This window comes from Gymnoscopelus braueri (assembly GCF_963280865.1).
Source record: "Gymnoscopelus braueri genome assembly, chromosome: 3".
NCBI lineage: Eukaryota > Metazoa > Chordata > Actinopteri > Myctophiformes > Myctophidae > Gymnoscopelus > Gymnoscopelus braueri.
The window spans coordinates 15,775,359-15,796,843 of NC_137612.1; the positions used below are offsets into that span (position 1 = coordinate 15,775,359).

Below are 21,485 nucleotides of genomic sequence, written 5' to 3' on the forward strand. Positions count from 1 at the left end.
CTTCAGGCATGAGAGCCAACTGACCTTCTTGTCACCTGACAGGGGGGAGTTTCCCTGGTTGGACGTAGCGCGTGGAAGGAACACGTTATTCCAACCAGTTCCCTTCCCCTCCATCAGGCGCCCCGGCTGTCATGGGGGGAGGCGGTATAGTGACCAGGATTACTACGTTGTTACTACGTATGTTTTTGTGAGGGTATTAACTACCCTAGGAGACACGGGGAGAACATGCAAACTCCACACAGAGTAGGCCCTTTCGCCAACCCCACCTAGGGTATGGGCGCTGATGACGCGGAGGAGAAGACACGCCCCCAGCGCCCACAGCGTCCCCGGCGGGAATCGAACCCAGGACCTTCTAGCTGTGAGGCGACAGCGCTACCGACTGCGCCACCGTGCCTCCTATTGGGGGTCCTTAACGTGAAAAAGTTTGAGAACCACTGACATTATAGCAACATAAGTTAAAAAAAAATTACATTGTTAGAAGACATTTGCAGAATCCCCCAGAAGCAAAGATTTGAGTTAAAACTGTTTGCTTAAAAAAATTATAAACTATATTCAAAGATTCGCACAATTTTTCACGATTTTTCAAAAAATAGCAGATCTACAAGCTCATAGCGCGGCACTCTGTGCCGCGCTATGAGCTTGTAGATCTGCTATTTTTGAATAGCCCAAAGAAATCTTAAAATGACCGGATTGAATGGGTTAAAAAGCATCTTGGTGTTCCTTTTCCTCATTCTAGTGGTGGTGTATGATTACAGCTCTCATGTTTCAAAGTCTAATTTGTTCAGGTTTTTGATGTACCTGCTTTGAAGAATACAGATCAAAGAAACATGCAACGGGGATGAACGATGTTTGAAGAAATCGACATTCGCCAGATATGCGGCTTTACATTTTTTAACATAAGGCAGGGTTTGTTCAATACTCTGGTTGACTCAACACCACTCGCTGTGCATGCAGAGTGTGTGTGTACGCGTGTGCGTGTGTGTGTGTGTGTGTGTGTGTGTGTGTGTGTGTGTGTGTGTGTGTGTATATGTGTGTGTGTGTGTGTGTGTGTGTGTGTGTGTGTGTGTGTGTGTGTGTGTGCGTGCGTGCGTGCGTGCGTGCGTGCGTGCGTGCGTGCGTGCGTGCGTGCGTGCGTGCGTGCGTGCGTGTGTGTGTGTGTGCGTGCGTGAGCGTGCGTGCGTGCAAGCGTGTGTGTGTGCGTGCGTAAGACCAGGAGCTCATTACATCTGAGTACATTTTCTTATTTATCAGAACGGACAAGATAGTGTTTCTTCTCAATTAATTTGAAAATGCAAATGTTGCTCATTTTCTAGATGTCGTTTTCTATCAAGAAGTAAAATTGTTTTAGCGTAACTGGAGTGGTGGTGGGCCTAATTCGCTTTACATTGAATCCTCTGCAATGTGACTGCGTGTGCGTGCATCATAATGCCAATGCTGAAATTATAGCGCTCATCCCTAACATGCAGGTAATATTTTAGTCTTAATAAATCTCGACACAGATGCATCACTGTTACGCCATTTAAAGGACGACTTCACCCGTTTTCAACCTGTCTTCACATAATTGGTCCTCACTTAACCCATTAAGAATGATTTCTAAATCCTAACAGTTTTTTGAAAAAAATATAAAAAATTTTTTTTCAAGATTTTTCAAAAATTGCCAAAGAAATCTAAAGTGACACAGATGCGTTCCAGGTCTTAAAGGGTTAATGCTCATGATAATATGGCACCATTTTTGTCTACTCAGTCTATGTCTCAGAGGAAGGGCTGTGGACACTGCCTACCAGTGACATCATCTAATAGAAACTGCAGGCTTTCTATTCCTGGAAGGTAAGCGTGCTATAATGGAAGCCATTGTTCTCGTGGTAATAAAATCTTGTTCGATAATGTCACTGGTAGGCGGGTTTCTGAACTATCACCCTCCTTTGAGACACAGACCGAGTGGAAAAGAATTGCACCATATTATCATGAGCATGAGTGAGGACCAATTATATGAAGATAGGTTTGAAGTCGTCCTTTAAACCATTCAATCCGGGGAACGCATCTGTGTGTCATTTTAGATTTCTTTGGCTATTCAAAAATAGACGAGTGCCGCGCTGTGAGCTTGTAGATCTGCTATTTTTTTAAGAAATCATGAAAATGTGTGCAAATATTAGATTTTTTTCTTTTTAAGCGGACATTTGCAACTCAAATCTTTGCTTCTGGGGGTTCCTGGAACTAAATGTTCCTAAACGTTCGCTTTAAAAAAAAAATATTCCAAGATTTGCAAGAAAATTTCATGATTTTTAAAAAATAGCAGATCTGCAAGCTCATAGCACGGCACTCGGTGCCACGCTATGAGCTTGTAGATCTGCTATTTTTGAATAGCCCAAAGACATCTTAAAATGACACAAATGATGCTATACCGGTCTTAAAGGGTTAAGAACATTGTTAGTGTTGGTTGAAGTGACTCATGGCTATACGGTAGCTATAGCACTGAGCAGCATTACAGAAATGTCTCGGCTAAGTAGCCTAGCCCTATACGTACATATTTCAACAAAAAAATGAACACCCCCGAGGGGACAGCCAGTAAAATTAAAGGGTCACTGACACATTGCTTCCATTTGTGTCACATCCAGAGGAGGGATAAAACAAAAGAAAATGATTCATTGAGAACCCGAAAGGCAGTTATATATTACTAAGTCATAAAATGGCAGTTAAATAACTTCCACCAAGGTGAATGCAAATAGCCTGCAGAGTCCCCCGTGGGAGGAGGTATTTCGCTAATTTGATGAATGGCTTTAATAATCAGCGAAGCCCCGAGGGAATCGTGGATAAAACAATAAGCAGCACTTGTAATGAAGAGACACACGGCGCACACAGTATTCATCATGATCTTAACCCTTTGAGACCGGGAACGCATCTCTGTCATTATTTTTTCAGATTTCTTTGGTTATTCAAAAATAGCAGATCTAGCTTGTAGATCTGCAAAAAAAAATTTTTTTGAATATATATATTTTTTAAAATTTAAAGCAAACATTTGTAAAATATTTTGTTCCAGGGACCCCCAGAAGCAAAGATTTGAGTTGCAAATGTTCGCTTAAAAATATATATATTCAAAGATTTGCACACATTTTCACGATTTAAAAAAAAATAGCAGATCTACAAGCTCATAGCGCGGCACCGAGTTCCGCGCTATGAGCTTGTATATCTGCTATTTTTGAATAGCCAAAGATATCTTAAAATGACACAGATGCGTTCCCGGTCTTAATGGGTTAAAAAGCTTTAAATGTGTATGTACGATGCATTAACTAACTGGTGGTAGTTATGCATTTATGCATGAAATATAGCAAACATATGGCCAGGGCACTGTGTATATGTAGTCAGGGTTATGGGTACTATATAACAAAACAAGCCTCCATGCTACTGTATGTAAGCTATTATTATTATTTATCAAACACTGCCAGTGTTGCATGACCTTATGTCTGTTTTATTGCGTTATCTCCTCATTAACAGTAAGGTAGTAATACAATGTTGTATAACACCAATTACCATTTCTACGCCGAGAAAGACCAATATGTTGTGCCTGAGCAGTTCGAGAATCCTACTATCATCCCCTCTTTAATTTGATATGGGATTTTTGCACGGCACAGTCGACAGCCTCTGAGCAAATATGGAAAACAAAACCAAGAAATCATAATAACATTGATGAACAAAGAAATACGTTCTGTAGTCTGGGAATCCGCCAAGAAGTCAATAACAGTCTATTCGTCTCGGAATCAGTGGTGGGGCGAGTCGACAGGAAGCCTCCTTGGGGAAATAATCGCTTGCTGCGAGACCTTCAGCCTCCATTCAAGGTGGAAAGGTAAAATAATGAAATAAGAAAGGGGCCGATAATCAAGCAAGCAGCTGTCTGCCTGTTGCAGGTGGTGGGGCTACTCCTAGCTCTCCAGAGTGAATTTTTCATAGCCCTTGGGACAGAAGGCTCAGAGGCTATTTCCGCCTTGCCTCCCAATACTGTTCGTCGTACCCTCGATGTAGTAAGTCTGGCTTGACACCAAACAAACCGGTGCTATGCTGGGAGCCGTCGGCGAGACTCGTCACTTTCCTCCCAACAGAACTCTCTGGGGGTGGATCAAGTTGTTTCAGAGATTTCTGCCGTGGAGAAGCCTTTTCTAATGGTTTGTCTCTGTTTATGAGCTGTTTTTCTTCTTCTACTACTTCTTCTTCTCTCTCATGACATCATTTTATTTTGATGCAGTTAATTAGGTTGATGATAGGCCTACAGTAACATTTGTTTTACATTAAGTTATTTTTTATTTTATTTATTTTTGTGGGTTTTTGTTTTTAGGTGTTTAGCTTACATGTCCTAAAACTGCTATGTGAACTGTTTATGAAAATGAAGAAGCCAGTGAAAATGTTTCAATTAAACACGTGCAAGTGGAGCTTGGCCTTAGCCTGGTAAACCCTCCCTCCGGAAATCTCATTTCCATTTGATTTCAGGAGTGATGGAAATGAGATTTCCGGAGGGAGGGTTTACCAGGCTAGCTTGGCCTCGCCAGTGGTGGAAAAAGTACTCGTATATGCTGCAATATAGATATATACTCTTTTACAAGTAGAAGTCACGTCCCGTATTCAAAATGTACTTGAGTAAAAGTACAATAGTATCGGCATGAAAATATACTTAAAATACCAAAAGTAAAAGTACTCATTGTGCAGAATGTCCCATTTCACAAGTTCAAAATGTACAAAATATATTTTGAAAATAGCCAATCTACAAGCCCACAATGCGGCGCATCACATTGTGAGCTCTGCTATTTTCAAATGGCCAAAATATACTGTATATGTATATATAGGGCTGACGTGGTTAGTGTGTTTTGTAATAATAAATACTGCGACACATCTGAGATCTCAAGATGTGGTTAATGGTATCAAACTTGCATATCTTAATTGAATTCACACGACCAAAACAATCACACTATCAAATAATGCAGAAATGATTATTCCACAACCTCTGGATTACAAAAATCACAGTCAGGGTATTTCACCATGTTGTTGTTTTTTGTATCAGCCCTGACCCTCTCAGCTGCTGGAGGTGATCCTATTGAAGTGCTCTCCATCCACACTGTGGAGCAGATAAGAGCCCACACAAAGACACGTTCCCCAGGCTCACCTCTATACAGTGGACCACTACTGTACCTCCATGCCTTCCCTTCTGCCGGGGATTTCAATTCCCTCAGACCTTTCACCAATAAGCAAACCCATGATGCCGTATTTTTTTCCTTCTCTTTTCTTCTTTTCCTGGTATTTTAGCATCATTTTAACCCATTAAGACCGGGAAAGCATCTGTGTCATTTTAAGATTTCTTCGGGATATTCAAAAAATAGCAGATATACAAGCAGATATGAGCTTGTAGATCTGCTATTTTAGAAAAATCTTGAACATTCGTGCACATCTATATTCTACAAATATCTTCTAAATCCTGATTGTTTTTTGAAAAAACGTATGTTGCTACAGTATATTATTATTGGTTCTCAGACCTTTTCATGTCGAGGACCCCCAAAATTATGTGTATTTGGCCGCGGACCCCCATCTCAAAATATGTTGTTCCAGGGACCCCCCGGAATCAAAGATTTGAGTTTTAAATGTTTACATTCAAAGATTTGCACACATTTTCACGATTTTACAAAAATAGCAGATCTACAAGCTCATAGCGCGGCACTCGGTGCCGCGCTATGAGCTTGTAGATCTGCTATTTTGGAATAGCCAAAGAAATCTAAAAATGACACAGAGATGCGTTCCCGGTGTTAATGGGTTAAAGTGCCTCTTTGTGCCGGCTGAGGCTGTGCCGTTCGTTTGGCACTGGAACAAGGGAACGGATCTGGCTCTTTTAAAGGTTTTGGTGCTATTTATTGCCGCGAGAAGCTCGGATGTCAATTGTGGTTTCAAAGTCTAGAGAGAAACAGTGAAAAGGCAGCATCTCTGGATACACACATTTGGCCCATATCTGTCTTTAACTGATCAATGTTATGCAAATATCAGATTTAGGAGGACATGCAAAAGCTATGGGAAATATTTTACTATGTTTTACTCCAATGTTTAAAAACGTTACCAATGTAAACAAACGTATTACAGCCCCAAAGTACAGCATGGCAAACATAATGATGATAATAATATAATAATTATATATATAAAGAAAATTGCGGTGATCTGGTGTGGCTTCCAAAATGTTGCTTTTTAAAGGAGTAGTTCATCCAGAACATTACTTGTTTTATATCAATTACACACCCCATGAAGCATTGAATTCGTGGAGATCTTTTTGTTTTTGTGGCATTCCTAAGCCAATCATTTGATTACCGGCGGAAAGATGCTAATGTATCTGGTAGGACCGGAGAGACCGCGGGTCATCAAATCATATTGGAATGCGACAAAAACTAAAATATCTCCATGAATTCAATGCTCCATGGGGTATGTAATTGATAGAAAATAAGATTTTTTTTGGAGGTGAACTACTGCTTTAATGCCTTTAGTAAGTATAGTAACTATATCATTACAGGCTGCACTACAGGAAACATGCCAGCAGCACCCTCAAGTTTCAACATGAACTCCTCCGTCTCCTGTGTCCTGTCTCCAGCCAGAAAGCATATCTCTGGAGCATTTCTCCACCCATCCTATCCTATCCTATCACTCTCCATCCCTCTCGTACCGGGACCACCGACCGGGGGCCTCCTCTGTGACACCGTGAGTGTCCAATCTGTTTGACCACCCACACACAGTAAGAGCTCTATTAAACTGAAACAATGCAAACTGCCTGGGCAGGCCGTCCTCATTAAGACGACACCAAGCAGAGGACTGGCAGAGGGTTCCAGATACTTTGGAAGGCCTAATAAATTGGTATGTGCCTCCAGACTGTGGTGTATACACAGATAACGACAACGAACAACAATGCCAAAAGGAACAGTATCTTGCTAGGGCTGTGAGTGCAGGGATTGGGGGAGAATGGATTTGAAATGAGGCATGGGATCATCATTTTAGCCTTATACTGCCTCTGAGGATATCACACATGCCACATGTGTGTGTGTGTGTGTGTGTGTGTGTGTGTGTGTGTGTGTGTGTGTGTGTGTGTGTGTGTGTGTGTGTGTGTGTGTGTGTGTGTGTGTGTGTGTGTGTGTGTGTGTGTGCACATATGCACACACACACGCGCACACGTGCCACACACAAACACACACACACACACACACACACACACACACACACACACACACACACACACACATCAGTCATGCTGTAATTTCCTTCCTCCTGCCGTCTTCAATGTGTGTGTGAGTGTAACCGCGTGAGACCTGACCCATTGATACTGATGGATGAGAAACATACTTAACGGTAGACACAGCAGGTATACATTAAGCCATTAAGACCGGGAACGCATCTGTGTCATTTTCAGATTTCATTGGCTATTTAAAAAATAGCAGATATACAAGCTCATAGCGCGGCTCATAGCGAGTGCCGCGCTATGAGCTTGTAGAGCTGCTATTTTTGAAAAATCGTGAAAATTCGTGACAAAATCTTTGAATGTGTTTTTTTTTTAAGCGAACATTTGTAACTCAAATCTTTGCTTCTTTGAGGGAGTAAAAATGTTTTCTAAATCCTAACAGTATGTTGCTATATCAGTGGTGCTCCAACCTTTCCATGTCAAGGACCTCCAAAATGATATATATGTATTTGGCCGCGGACACCCATCTGAAAATATGTTGTTCCAGGGACCCCCAGAAGCACAGATTAGGAGTTAAAAATGTTCGCTTTAAAACACACATTTTCAAGATTTTTCCCCAAAATTGCAGATCTACCGATCTTGTTTATCTGCTAGTTTTTGAATAGCCAAATGAATCTTAAAATGACACAGATGCATTCCCGGTCTTAATGGGTTAAAGGCGCTCTCTATACCTGATGCGATTATCTTGTCTTCTCACTCAAAACATGTGATTTAACATAATGGCAAATGGGTGCTTGCCAAACATCAGCCGAATAGGGAACTGGAGACAGCTAGTGTAGGGGCCAAATCTTACAATATGTATCTGCATCTGAAACAAATGAACCAGGGCTGAATCTAACAAGAGCTCTCTGGAAGGTCGCATCCAGGAGGCTTTACTGTATACATGAAGGCTAAGCTCTGCTCTGCCTGGACAATTTATCAGCCAACCACTGTTTGGCTTGATAAAAAACAAAAGTACCCTGGGGATTATTTAACCTCAAAGGATACTGCTCTCATATCTGGTGAGAGAGAGAACCGCTTTCTTTCCAAGCCTGAAAACAAAAGGCCCTCTTAGATGAAGATTGTCCTGTATCCTAATAAAAAAAAAAGAAGAGAAAAAGAAGAATCTATAGTAGACTGTAGCCGTTACGAAATGAGTTTTCATTCTTATTAGTCTCCAAAACCTGAGGCGCTCTTCTTTGTGGCCAGTATAGGATAATATGGACAAAGAAACGCAGCGATTACAGCCTATTTTAATTAACTCCCCCTGGGAGTAGAGTGTGCTAATTGATTCTCTAACCTGTTCGACATAGTCAATCCATTTGGAAACCGTAATACCCCACACTCATTTCTATTGATTGATCTAAAGCTAACTTGCTAAGCAGAGAAGGCTCGTGGGACAACTGGTGAAGAGACACAATGAAGTGCTTACCACAAACAATCAAATTAGATCACTGGAAAGTCTGCAGAATAGAATTGCTGCTGGTACACTGACATTAGACATGATAATTAAAAAAAAAAGCTACTGTATATGCTACAAAGACTATATAGGTCATAAATGTTTTAATACTGGATAAATACATGTTGATGTTGATTATTCCTTCCTGGCAAAATATAAAACCCACCACCACGCAAGATCTTTGAAGACATGAAAGCAGGCATCTAGCAGAAGGCTATTTCAAACACTAAATAGCTTAAAGTTTGTTATGACAATATTTCTTAATGAAACCCTACAGCTATAGCTATTATGCATAAAGCGTTATCTTGGCTGCAGCAATATATATCTTTAAGAAAGGTTCAAAAATACAATTTCCTCCACAATACAATTTGTGTCTATTGAAGCAATTAACTTACTGATTTAATAATCATGATTGCATAATCAGAAAGTGTCAACCCAAGAAGCCAATTTGCATTTCCAATTAGATCAAGCTAATCTTTACTATGGGGCAACTGGGCATGCAGTTACCAGAGCACACCCCTTCACTTATCTTATGATCATCTGAACACCTGTCAATATTCCACTTGTTGGAGGCCACACAGGATGAGGCTCCATTCAGGAACACTCTGATAGTCTTCCCTTAAAGATGAATCTGACTGTTGGCTGTTTTAACTGGGTCCACTGGATTTTACCCTGATACCAGCTCTTTGTGGTTTGAAAAAGAAAGAAAAAAAGTGGAATATAATGAAGCCAGAAGCTTGATTGGTGATGTCTCTGTTACAGGCCTCAGGAATGAGTTACCTGTTAGCAGAAGATGTGTCCTGTTTTGTACAGGGAATATATATAGACAAGAGACGTTAGATTGTTCTTCAAAGCAGGCTGTAGTCTGTCTCATTTATTCACAGAATCTTAGTTTCATTTCTTTCTCTTTTTCTCTTAATTTCAATCATATATCTCATATTCACAATAATCACATATTCATCAATCCACATTTCACAATTCACCATAAACTGTTACTGGTAGAATACCATTGCTACACATTGGTCTATTTTCTGTTGTCACATTTCACCAATAATACTGTTTACAAAATACATTTGTACTGTATGTGCTCTGGAACTCACATTCTCTTAATACTGCTGCTTTAATCAGTCTCTGTAATTTACTCCTAGTACTGCAAGTACTGTAATACTGTTTTTAAACCTTGTATTGTTTATGTTTTTAGTCTTACTGCATACAGAACGTTTTTATAAAGAACACAAACAATTAATCAAAATACTTGTACCCAAAAATATCACAAAACCTTCCATAAACATTTGCAATATTACACCAAACACTAGTAAACTGTGGAGTTAAGGCACTTATGTCAGGGAGCTGCCGTTTGTACATAGAAAATAAACAAGGCCACCATTTTAGAATCAGTCATTCATTCAATGCACATTTCCCATGTCTTAAACTTAACCAAAACCCAATATCTCTGGATCAGTCTTTGACCAAATAAAAGAAGAAAGGCTTATGAGTCCTTTGAAATAAGTTGTGATGCTTTTGCACATGTTACTAACCTGTTTTGTACAGGGAATATATATAGACAAGAGACGTTAGATTGTTCTTCAAAGCAGGCTGTAGTCTGTCTGAAGAACGGAAGCCTCAGAGGTCCATAATATCACACAAACCATGGCTCACCCTAGGGCGATACTCCCCCTGGTGGCGTGACTAAGTAACTACTATTACTATTAGTTGAACACAAAACACATATGGATTTGGCCTCTTACAATGCAAATACACAAAATGAAATAAATAACATCACAATTGTGCACATACACTTGTGGGTGTCACACACTCCCCAACAAAAAAATAAAATGGCTCCTGACATTTTACCACTCAAATAACACTTCACAAGACCCAAAATAACAAACTTTTAGTGCAATTTCTTAACTTTCTAAGAAAAGTTTGGCATGTTCTGGAATACTGGACAGGGGTAAGGGGATGGCCAATATGGTGATGGTATGGGATGGTATGGGGTTGGGACTGGGTAATGTGTCAGAGGGTATACTTGCATTCCCCAATGTGCCATCTGGGGTGGTCCATAAACCTCTGCACTACTAACTGATGGGTGTCCCTGAACTGAAGGCTGACCTAAAGTGTTGTAAGTGAAACGTGGTGCTGGCCTCCTATCTCTAATGGACCTTCTGGGTGTGTGTACATTAGTGTCAGGGGTCAGGCAAGGTCTCTCTTGTATCCTTTCTGGCTCCCCAGGCTCCTCCGCTTCACTTTCACTCGCTATAGAAGGTGTGTGTCTGACCCTTGGCTCTCCATTTCCTTCAAGTTCCTCCTCTTCAATGTCACTGTTAGGCTCATTGTTTTGGTTATCACCATACTGTTCCTGTTCTGTTTCTCTCGGTTCTGTGGGTATAACTTCCACTCTATTTCCACTTCTCAGATTATATCTTAGCTCATAGTAGGTGTTTCCATCATCATCAGAATTTGTGTCACTGTCGGGTTGTGGTTCTGTCTCTCTGTGAGGTGTATTTGGGACTCTCCTCTTCTTTGACTTAGGTTTTTCTATCTCTGCAGGCAGATCAACAGGTAGGTCATTGACAAGATGCAACAAATTGCGATGCAGGACACGTGACTTGTTTCTATCATTTTCTTTGACCACCTTGTAGACTGGATTGTCATTGATCTGTTCTGTCACAACATAGATGGTGCTTTCCCAATATGCCCTCAACTTTCCAGGACCACCCCTTTGATTCAGGTTGCGTACCAGCACTCGATCACCTGGTTGCAACACTACTCCTCTTGTGTGCTGGTCATAGTACTTTTTCCCACGAGCACTTGACTTTTTGCTGTTTTCTGATGCTATACGGTACGCTTCTGTCATTCGTTCTGCCCATTTCTCAGCATAGCCCCTTGCTGTCTGGGGTTCTTCACTCATAAACATCCTAAATAGCAAGTCTATTGGCAACTTTGGGTGTCTACCAAAAAGCAAGAAGAAAGGTGAGTAACCAGTCGCTTCATGGCGTGTGCTATTGTATGCATGTACAATCTGGGGAAGATAATCTTTCCAACTTTCCTTTTTTTCCTCACTTAGAGTACGCAGCATCTGGAGTATCGTACGGTTAAACCGTTCGGCCGGATTGCCCTGAGGGTGGTAGGGGGTAGTTCGTGAGTGTCCCACTGTGCTCATTTGCTGTAGTGTTCGAAAGAGTTCATTCTCGAACTCGCGTCCCTGATCATGATGCAATTTGGACATGTAACCGAATCTGGGAATATAATCATTAAATATCTTCTCCGCCGCTGTTTTCCCAGACTTGTTTCGGGTCGGATAGGCCTGTGCATATCTGGTAAAGTGGTCTACCACAACGAGTATGTATTGGTACCCTCCTCTACTTGGCTCTAAGTGCATATAGTCAATGGACACAAGCTCAAGTGGTGAGCTGGTGGTTATGCTACCCATTGGTGCTCGTATGTGTGTCACTGGCTTCTTTTGCTTTATGCATTTGCACTGTCTGGTGACATAGGTTTCAATCTCACGTCTCATATAGGGCCAATAGAATCTCTGTCTTGCCAAATTGAGAACTCTTTCAGTGCCGACATGGCCCATATCATCGTGCAAGTGCTTGAGAACTAGTGGTTTAAAGCTAGCGGGCAAGACTAGTTGACGTCTCTCTGCTGTCTTACGATAGAGAACCCCATCTTCTAAGTGAAGCCTTGTCCACTCATGCATCATTTTCTTGCCAGTGCCCCTCACACTCCGTTTCATGTCATCTGTCAGTGTTTTGTTTGACTCTTTCATTTTCAGAATTTCACCGATCACTGGATCTGTTCTCTGGGCTTTCTGCAGTTCAGCAAGATCAATTGGTGTCACAACTTCTCTGCTGCTTGGTTCAGACTGAGCACTCTGTGCTAGAGCCAGGGCAGCAATCCAGGCAACATCTCCATTCTCACCTGCCCTGCACCCTCCCCATGTAGCAGTGACAGCTTCTCTGGGCAGTTCCTGTGTACACTCAGTGACATATTTGTTGATGTCTAGGGGGCACCTGGACAGTGTATCGGCGTCACCATTTGCTTTGCCAGGTCTGTACTTTATGTCAAATCTAAAATCGGACAGTTCACCCACCCACCGGAACCCAACTGCATTCAACTTAGCGGTACTCATGACATACGTTAAGGGATTATTATCTGTATAGATGGTAAAATGTGGGGCATAGTACAAGTAATCCCTAAATTTCTCACAGACGGCCCACTTCAGAGCGAGAAATTCGAGTTTGCCTGAGTGCAGTCTGTAGTTTCTTTCGGCTGGGGTGAGGGTTCTTGAGCCATAGCCAATTACTCTAAGCCTCCCATTCTGGCGTTGGTAAAGGACAGCTCCAAGTCCCTTATCGGATGCATCCGTGTGGAGCACGAAAGGCAGCTCAAAGTCTGGGTAGGCGAGAATAGGGGGATTCACTAACTGGTCAATTAACTTACACAGGGTCTCTTGGTGCTGCTCAGTCCATTCAACTGGAGTTCTGGATGGCAACTGTGCACCCTTTCCCTTCTGTGCTCTGTGCCTCTCCTGAGACTGCTGTTCTTGGTTTCTCTTTTGCTGCAGGAGCTCATAGATGGGTTTTGCCACTCTGGAGAAATCTTGGACATAGGAGCGATAGTAGCTCAAGAATCCAGCTATCCTCCGAACATCTCCAATAGTGGCTGGTGTTTCCTTCTTCAGGGCATACACCGCCTCCAAGTCTTTAGGATCGATGCGGATGCCCTCGGCTGAAACCAACCGTCCAACATATCTCACTTCAGGTTTAAACAGGTCACATTTTGTGGGCCTGAGTTTCACTCCGTGACTCTGCAGAGCTCTAAGGACTTTCCTCAGTCCATCAACGTGGTCCTCGAATGTCTTGGCATAGCACAGTATGTCATCTAAATAGGGGATACAACAATCATCTCGCAGGGGAGCGAGCATCTCTTCCATACTACGTTGAAACGCAGCAGGTGCATTGGTAAGCCCAAAGGGTATCCTCACCCACTCGAACAGACCCCAGGGGGTGATGAAGGCAGTCAAGTGGCGTGACCCCTCAGCAATGAACCCCTGGTGGTACGCCTTCCCCTGATCTAGAATGGAGAACCAACTGTACCCACCCAAGGTGTCTGTGAGGTCTTGGATTCTCGGTAAGGGGTGGCGGTCTGTGACTGTGCGCTGGTTTAGGAGACGGTAATCGATACAGAGTCTGAGTGTGCCATCTTTCTTACGCACGCAGATGACAGGTGCTGAGTAAGGGGACTTAGACTTCACGACCCACCCTCTGGCAAGAAGATCCTCAATATACTCCTTTACCTCCTTGTACAGGGGTTTGGGGATAGAGGCATAGGATTTCTGAACAGGGTTATTGTCATTAAGTGTGATAGACATTTCTAAGCTTGTTATACACCCCATGTCATTGTCATCTCGTGCGAATGCTGCTGACTCCTCTCTTAACAGTTCCTTTGCAACTTTCTGCTGCTCTTCACTTAAGTGACTTACATCAACTGGTGGGTCCCACCGCTCTGCCATACTACCCCCCTTGTCCTGCTGAGTCTTTGGGACTTCCTGACTGCTACTGGACTTCAGGCCTCCCTCATCAGTTTGTACTATTTTAACTACTGGCTCAATGCTTCCTAGCACTGTTCTACAGGACAGGGTCACCTCATGCTTAGTGTGGTTACCAATGGGGACTCTCACATAGGGGACTTTTGCCTGACTGATTGCTACAAGGCTGTCGCCAACATCCAGTTGTTGTAACTGTGGATTGTTCTCAGTGGGTTCAAAGAGCACAAGTGTGTTAGACGTGTCAAAGGGGAATGGAACTCTACACTTCACATGTCTGACCTGACCTGCTGGAATGACTACATCATGCAGTCCCACTCTCAACACACTTCGACTGACTTTGTCCCCGTTGGTGAATTTGGTCTGAACAAAGCTGACTAGTGCACTGGCTGTGTCATCTTGGAGGTTCATTGCACCCCGCAGGAGGCTCACAAGGGTGGGTATGAGGTCAGCACCACCCTCTGGTCCCAATATCAGCTGCTCTATCACATTGAAACCGATTAGGGGGCAGTCCATGGGCACACTACTAACCAGGAAGGGCACTTGTATTGTCAGACTGGGGTCACTGTTGTCTGGGAGACTAACCATCACTCCCACCCAGCCGTCATACGGCAACGGTTCCCCATTGACAGCCATCACACTGAGAGGCTGTCGTCCTATTAGTTCAGCCAATGGACGCACTTTGTGATCAGGAAGGTAAGTCTTTACCCACTGACGATCGAGGAGACTCACTTGGGCACCTGTGTCAAATAAACAGTCCATTGCATAGCCATTTATATAGCACTTGATGTTACATTTCCTTCCCACTAACTGGGCCACTCTTTCACGGATCTCAGTCTCTTTGTTCATGGGTGAGGGGGACACAAAGTTGGTTTTAACATGGGCTTGATTTTCTCGTGGCAGCTCTGCCTCTGTGGAGCATTGCTGTTCACTGCTGCTTAGGGCATGGGCGTCAGCAGAGGAATGACTAGTATTTCTGGTCTGCCCCCTTTTAAGACATCCTAGTGCCCTGTGACCTGCTTCCCCACATGCGAAACAATGGTTGCATGATGAGCTTAAGCCTTTCTCAATACACTTAGGACATCCGTATGGCCTTGCTGTTGGTCTGGGCTTTGGCTTTGTATGGGCACACTGACAGGGTTGTTCTGGGGTCTTAACAGCTGTGAGAGACTCAACCAATTTAGTGAGAGCATCAACTTTGGCATTCAATTCTTCCATCACATTATTTTTACACTTTGCCTTGTTTTCAGGTTGTTTCTCAGTGTCATTATTCTCGAGTTGAGCACTGTGAGCATGCGTTACTTTTTGGCGAGGACCATGTCCCAGTCTTCGCTGTCTCTCATTCTCTTCACTGCATACTTTGTTCACCTGCCTTATCAGTGACTCATCTGACACAGTGTAATCAGACAAAAGGGGTTTGAGTTCAGTGCGGATATCACTGTACTTGGGGAGAAGGCCCTGATGAACTGTACGTAAGAAAACATTCTGGACTGTGCGGGGTTCATATTCAATGTCCATGTTACCCTGTCTGGATGCAAACATGACTTTCTGCTTCAGTCCTATCATCCTGTACAGAAACTGTTGGGGACTTTCCTGCTCAAATTGTTTAGTGCTCATCAACTCCTGAAATAACTCACTTCCACTCTTTTCACTCAAGTGTGAACGCATGAAGCTCTTGAGCTCACTAAGGGTTAAATCATCCTTGTTAATAAGCATGTCCTTAAACTGTCCTGGCTTGACAATGCGTAGAACACCTTGGATGATCTCACTCTCTGGATGCTTTGCTTTCAGCCCCACATCGATCTGCTTACAGAGCTCATGGTAGCTGATGTCTGACGTGCTGTCCCCCACCTGACCCCCATGGATTTTGAATTCTCTGCGTTGCAGGAATGATAAGTCTCTAAGGGAAACCATACTGTCAGGCCGGCTGTGTGCTGGGTCTGTGGTAGAATGGTCCTGAGCTATAGTCCTTGCACTGAGATCTGATGGTGGTGAAACAGTGGAGGTAGGTGTGTGTTGGGCTGGTGTGGTCCTACATTCAGCTAATTTCTTGCCCAAAGCCTCATAATTAGCCATTAACATTTGATACTCAACTGCCTGTGGATCAGCAGGCTCAGTAGGAGATGTGTCAGCTACCTTACCCCCCGTACCCTGACTAATTATTTTAGCAGGTGTAGGTAGTGTGTAACGAAGAGCAATGATCTCATTAACAACATCCCTCAAAGACAACAAATGTGAAAGACCCTGATCCTCAGATTCAAGCAGTGTTTTACAATTCAAGTAAGTACAGATATAATCAAAACAACTCTCCTCATCACCCTTAGTTACCCTTGCAGAGTCGACATCTGGTACTAGTGTGATGCTCTCAACGACCTCGAAGAGTTCCTCTGATGTCAGCTTGTGAAGGCGTTTCTTTATTTTCCATGTCAGTTCTTTCCTTTCGTTGCCTGACATGTTTCTCTCATTCAGCAGCGTTTCAAAGTCTAGTGGTCTTCGTCCGGCTGCTCCGGCACGTTTCACAGTTCGCTATCTTCGTCCAGCTGCACTGGCACGTTTCGCAATTCGCAATCTTCGTCCAGCTGCACTGGCACGATACACAGTTTGTAGTCTTCCTTTGGCAACGTTTCACAGTCACAGTTCAGTACTGTTGGGCGAGCTGTGCTGCAGTCCTCCAGCTGGGGTCCCTCTCACACGCAGTGGTCCCGAAGCTGCCTCAGTCGCACGTCTGCCGCTCCAGCATGCTGGTCCTGTGATGTTGGTCGAGCTGTGCTGCACTCCTCCAGCTAGGGTCCCTCTCACACACAGTGGTCCCGTAGCTGCCTCAGTTGCACACACCCGTCACTCCACCAAGCCGGTGCTGTGATGTCTGCCCTGGGTTTGTAGGTTAGATCAGCATCCCCTCAGGTCTGATGCCGATCCCGGAACGAGCCCCCAAAATTCTGTTACAGGCCTCAGGAATGAGTTACCTGTTAGCAGAAGATGTGTCCTGTTTTGTACAGGGAATATATATAGACAAGAGACGTTAGATTGTTCTTCAAAGCAGGCTGTAGTCTGTCTCATTTATTCACAGAATCTTAGTTTCATTTCTTTCTCTTTTTCTCTTAATTTCAATCATATATCTCATATTCACAATAATCACATATTCATCAATCCACATTTCACAATTCACCATAAACTGTTACTGGTAGAATACCATTGCTACACATTGGTCTATTTTCTGTTGTCACATTTCACCAATAATACTGTTTACAAAATACATTTGTACTGTATGTGCTCTGGAACTCACATTCTCTTAATACTGCTGCTTTAATCAGTCTCTGTAATTTACTCCTAGTACTGCAAGTACTGTAATACTGTTTTTAAACCTTGTATTGTTTATGTTTTTAGTCTTACTGCATACAGAACGTTTTTATAAAGAACACAAACAATTAATCAAAATACTTGTACCCAAAAATATCACAAAACCTTCCATAAACATTTGCAATATTACACCAAACACTAGTAAACTGTGGAGTTAAGGCACTTATGTCAGGGAGCTGCCGTTTGTACATAGAAAATAAACAAGGCCACCATTTTAGAATCAGTCATTCATTCAATGCACATTTCCCATGTCTTAAACTTAACCAAAACCCAATATCTCTGGATCAGTCTTTGACCAAATAAAAGAAGAAAGGCTTATGAGTCCTTTGAAATAAGTTGTGATGCTTTTGCACATGTTACTAACCTGTTTTGTACAGGGAATATATATAGACAAGAGACGTTAGATTGTTCTTCAAAGCAGGCTGTAGTCTGTCTGAAGAACGGAAGCCTCAGAGGTCCATAATATCACACAAACCATGGCTCACCCTAGGGCGATACTCCCCCTGGTGGCGTGACTAAGTAACTACTATTACTATTAGTTGAACACAAAACACATATGGATTTGGCCTCTTACAATGCAAATACACAAAATGAAATAAATAACATCACAATTGTGCACATACACTTGTGGGTGTCACATCTCCTTATTTTAACCCGGAATAGGCTAGTAGCCTATTGGACTCGCAAATATGTTTTAATAAACTAAACATATTATTTGAACCAACTGCCCATTATGAAATTCACAACAATGTAGGCCTACAGTAGGCTACGTGTCCAGTGTAAAATGTGGTATAGTAAGTAATCCCACTGAAAGGTAACCTGTCAATTGTTCAACACCATCCTAATATTAATCTAAACTGTTCCGTTATAATCTTCAGAAAACATCTGTCTGTAGTAGCCTATAATCTGAACAATTTCGAGTCATTGAACCATATAGGCTATATGTGTGGACATGGCATGGCTTAGTTTTATACCTGGATGGTACGGTCCAGGGCTGTAACGACTTATCCTAAAATTCTATTAATATAATTATAGGCTAAGATCAAGGATGTGACATAGCAAATTGCGAGTCATTTTCCTCATATAGTCAGTATATTCCACATCAAATGCAGATACATGGGACAAAAAATATATATAAAAAAAAAAGAAAAAGTGTAATGTTCAGAAGTTTTAACCTGTGAATAATCTAGAACGCTGTTGCCGATTCCTCCTCCTATATTCAAGTATTGGTTTAAATACAGACCACATCAGCCCGTATATACAGCGTTGCCGTTGAAACTGTATAGAAGACAAAGATATATAACATAATATAACGTTCGCATACATTCACATTTAACATATGTATCAACACAAAGATCGCATCAGCACCACAATCGGAAAGGCACCATGTCAACCCCACCCAGTCACTCGATCAACATCATAGCAAATAATAAAGAGGCTATATTATATGGGTTACTTTTTGCACCCGCGACGCCAGCGAACATTAGACGCATTATTCTGAGAAACTTACCGTTTCCAGAGACATGATTGTCTATCTCGCCGTGTCCGACCGTCTTGAAAGCGGCATTAAGTTGAATATAAAGTCCCATGTAATGTAAAATCCCTATTATCACTCCGAACGCTCCCATTGCTTCAGCTCGTATTTCGAGTGATCTATGAAAAATGTCACATTAGGCGGAGAAGAACATTGATCAATCAATATCCTCAGCGAGCGTTGTCTATTGATCTGTCTCCGAGAATCGGCAGCTCTCCTCCTCGCAGACACAAAGTGCGCTTTGACGCGCACGGTGTTGTAAAAGAGCCTCTATAGTTCTCCTGGCTGCTCGGCACAGAAGATGCGCCAGTAGAGGCGGATGGAGAGAGAGAGAGAGAGAGAGAGAGAGAGAGAGAGAGAGAGAGAGAGAGAGAGAGAGAGAGAGAGAGAGAGAGAGAGAGAGAGAGAGAGAGAGAGAGAGAGAGAGAGAGAGAGAGAGAGAGAGAGAGAGAGAGGAGACAGCAGGTGCATCGGCTTGCGGAGAAAGTAAATTAGGCGGAGGGATCTCATAATGGTATTGTCACCTGTACTAGTATAGCCTATACTGAATCATACAGTAGCCTATGTATGTATGTATGTCCAATTTAGGTCCGTTATTTGTTTGTAACATAGGCTAGTTTATTTATCAACAAAGTTGTTCAAGAGCTTAATTTAATGTATTTGGCATTTTATTATTTGTCATATTTATAATCATGATGAACCTCCTACATTAACCTATAGGTACCATATACTATATGGAAAATGTATCTTTCCAATTAAAAAACGTTTCAGGATGACAATTCAGTTCAAGTTCTAGAGACACACACAATATCAATATATTTTAAACTACTGTATATGATCTCAACATGGCCATGAAAAGGCTTTCCAATGATGTAAACAACCATCAAAAACAAAACACAAAAAATACATTTCGTCTACCTCAATTGTGTTTCTTTACAAAATGGAGTCTTAATCTGAGCCTATATGCAACTGCAACACATCCAGTTAGTTAGATCTTTATTCAACGTCAGTGTTACAGCCAGTTGTTCTTAAATATAAGAAATGGACAAGCTGCTGTCTACCATTATGATTAAGCGAGGCCATGACAACATCTTTCCCAGGTGTCACAGCTACAGATGTTTAGTCACATGAGCATGGCCTCCTTATGGGGTCTAACATTGGCATGCAGAGCTTGTAAGATCCTAATGGGCACCAAGACAGGAATCGTGCCCTTGAATTTTAATGGTGATCAATGCAAAGTCTGGCTACCTATTTGCAGTATGGTTGAATGCCCATGTAGGGCATGAATACCACATGGGAGTCATTCATCATTCCCAAGGGGCTTGCCTGTTTTTAATACCATATGTGAATCAGAGAGCGGTCCTCCATCTATAGTGAAAATCTGAATCTTTTCACAGAACAGTACCACAATATAGCGTTAAAAGGATAATCTATGTTTGCCTTGTATTTGCCGTATTTGTTACCAAATTTATTGTTGACCCATTCCAAGTCACTGCGGACATAGGAATAGGCCTACTGTATATAGTCTGTAAAGACAGACACTTTTGACACTTTTGCCCAGCTGAAGTACATTTTTGTTTGATTGATTGATTGATGTAGTTTATTTAGAAAGACATGATAATAGTACATGACAGTACATAACAGTACATGGAAGTACAAATTCACAATACAAGGTCTACTAAACTGGAAACCCTCATTAAGCATTACGCTTGTTTAAGATGAGAACCCCATGCACACAAATCATGATGAAATATAAGAGGCAGGCAGATATACACACTACTATACAGAATGTCATACAATCAGCTTTCAGGTTACTGGTATGACGAGAGAAAAAAAAAAAAAAAAAAAAAAAATGTTTGCCAACATGAAATTAACTGTACGGGAGCTGATAATGGCACACAGTAAAACCTAAATGAAACACAGTACCCATAACAATGTCTTCTGTATAAAGGTTCAATTAGCCTTGGCCCCTGCTTTTTCTCTGTTGGGAATAATACTGAAGGAGACCTGTATGGAACTTACTTGCATTTAAGAGAAGAGAATAGTGTTACAGCATTAGTCACAACACTGTTCTCTGCCTGTCTCCACCTGGCTGCCAGTATTGTGCAGAGATTTATGTAAATTATATGAACATCACAATGCAAACCTCAGTGGACGCAGTGAGGGCATGTGATGGTTGGGGGCTGGCTGGGTGAGAGGGAGGAACTGGCTCTGGTCTTATGGAGCTGTCGCTTCTGTTCGGCTTCATGGATGCAGCGCTTTTCAGACTCTGCTACACCATGCTTGACTGCAATGCTCCAGTTGGAGCGGTGTTGGTGTGGTGCATCGGCCTCCCAGGTCTCTGGATCCAGAC

General features: G+C 42.3%; 1 protein-coding gene across 1 annotated transcript in view; it reads right to left on the minus strand.

Moving 5' to 3' along the window:
* Positions 1-19,226, minus strand: part of LOC308080584 (V-set and transmembrane domain-containing protein 2-like protein) — a gene marked incomplete at its 5' end in the record, with an annotated part of 56,233 nt that extends 37,007 nt beyond the window's left edge. Inside the window, one exon of the mRNA XM_080422477.1 lies at positions 19,109-19,226. Coding sequence (XP_080278603.1) covers positions 19,109-19,226 — 118 coding nt within the window. The remainder of the gene's footprint in view (positions 1-19,108) is intronic.
* Positions 19,227-21,485: the final 2,259 nt, after the last annotated feature.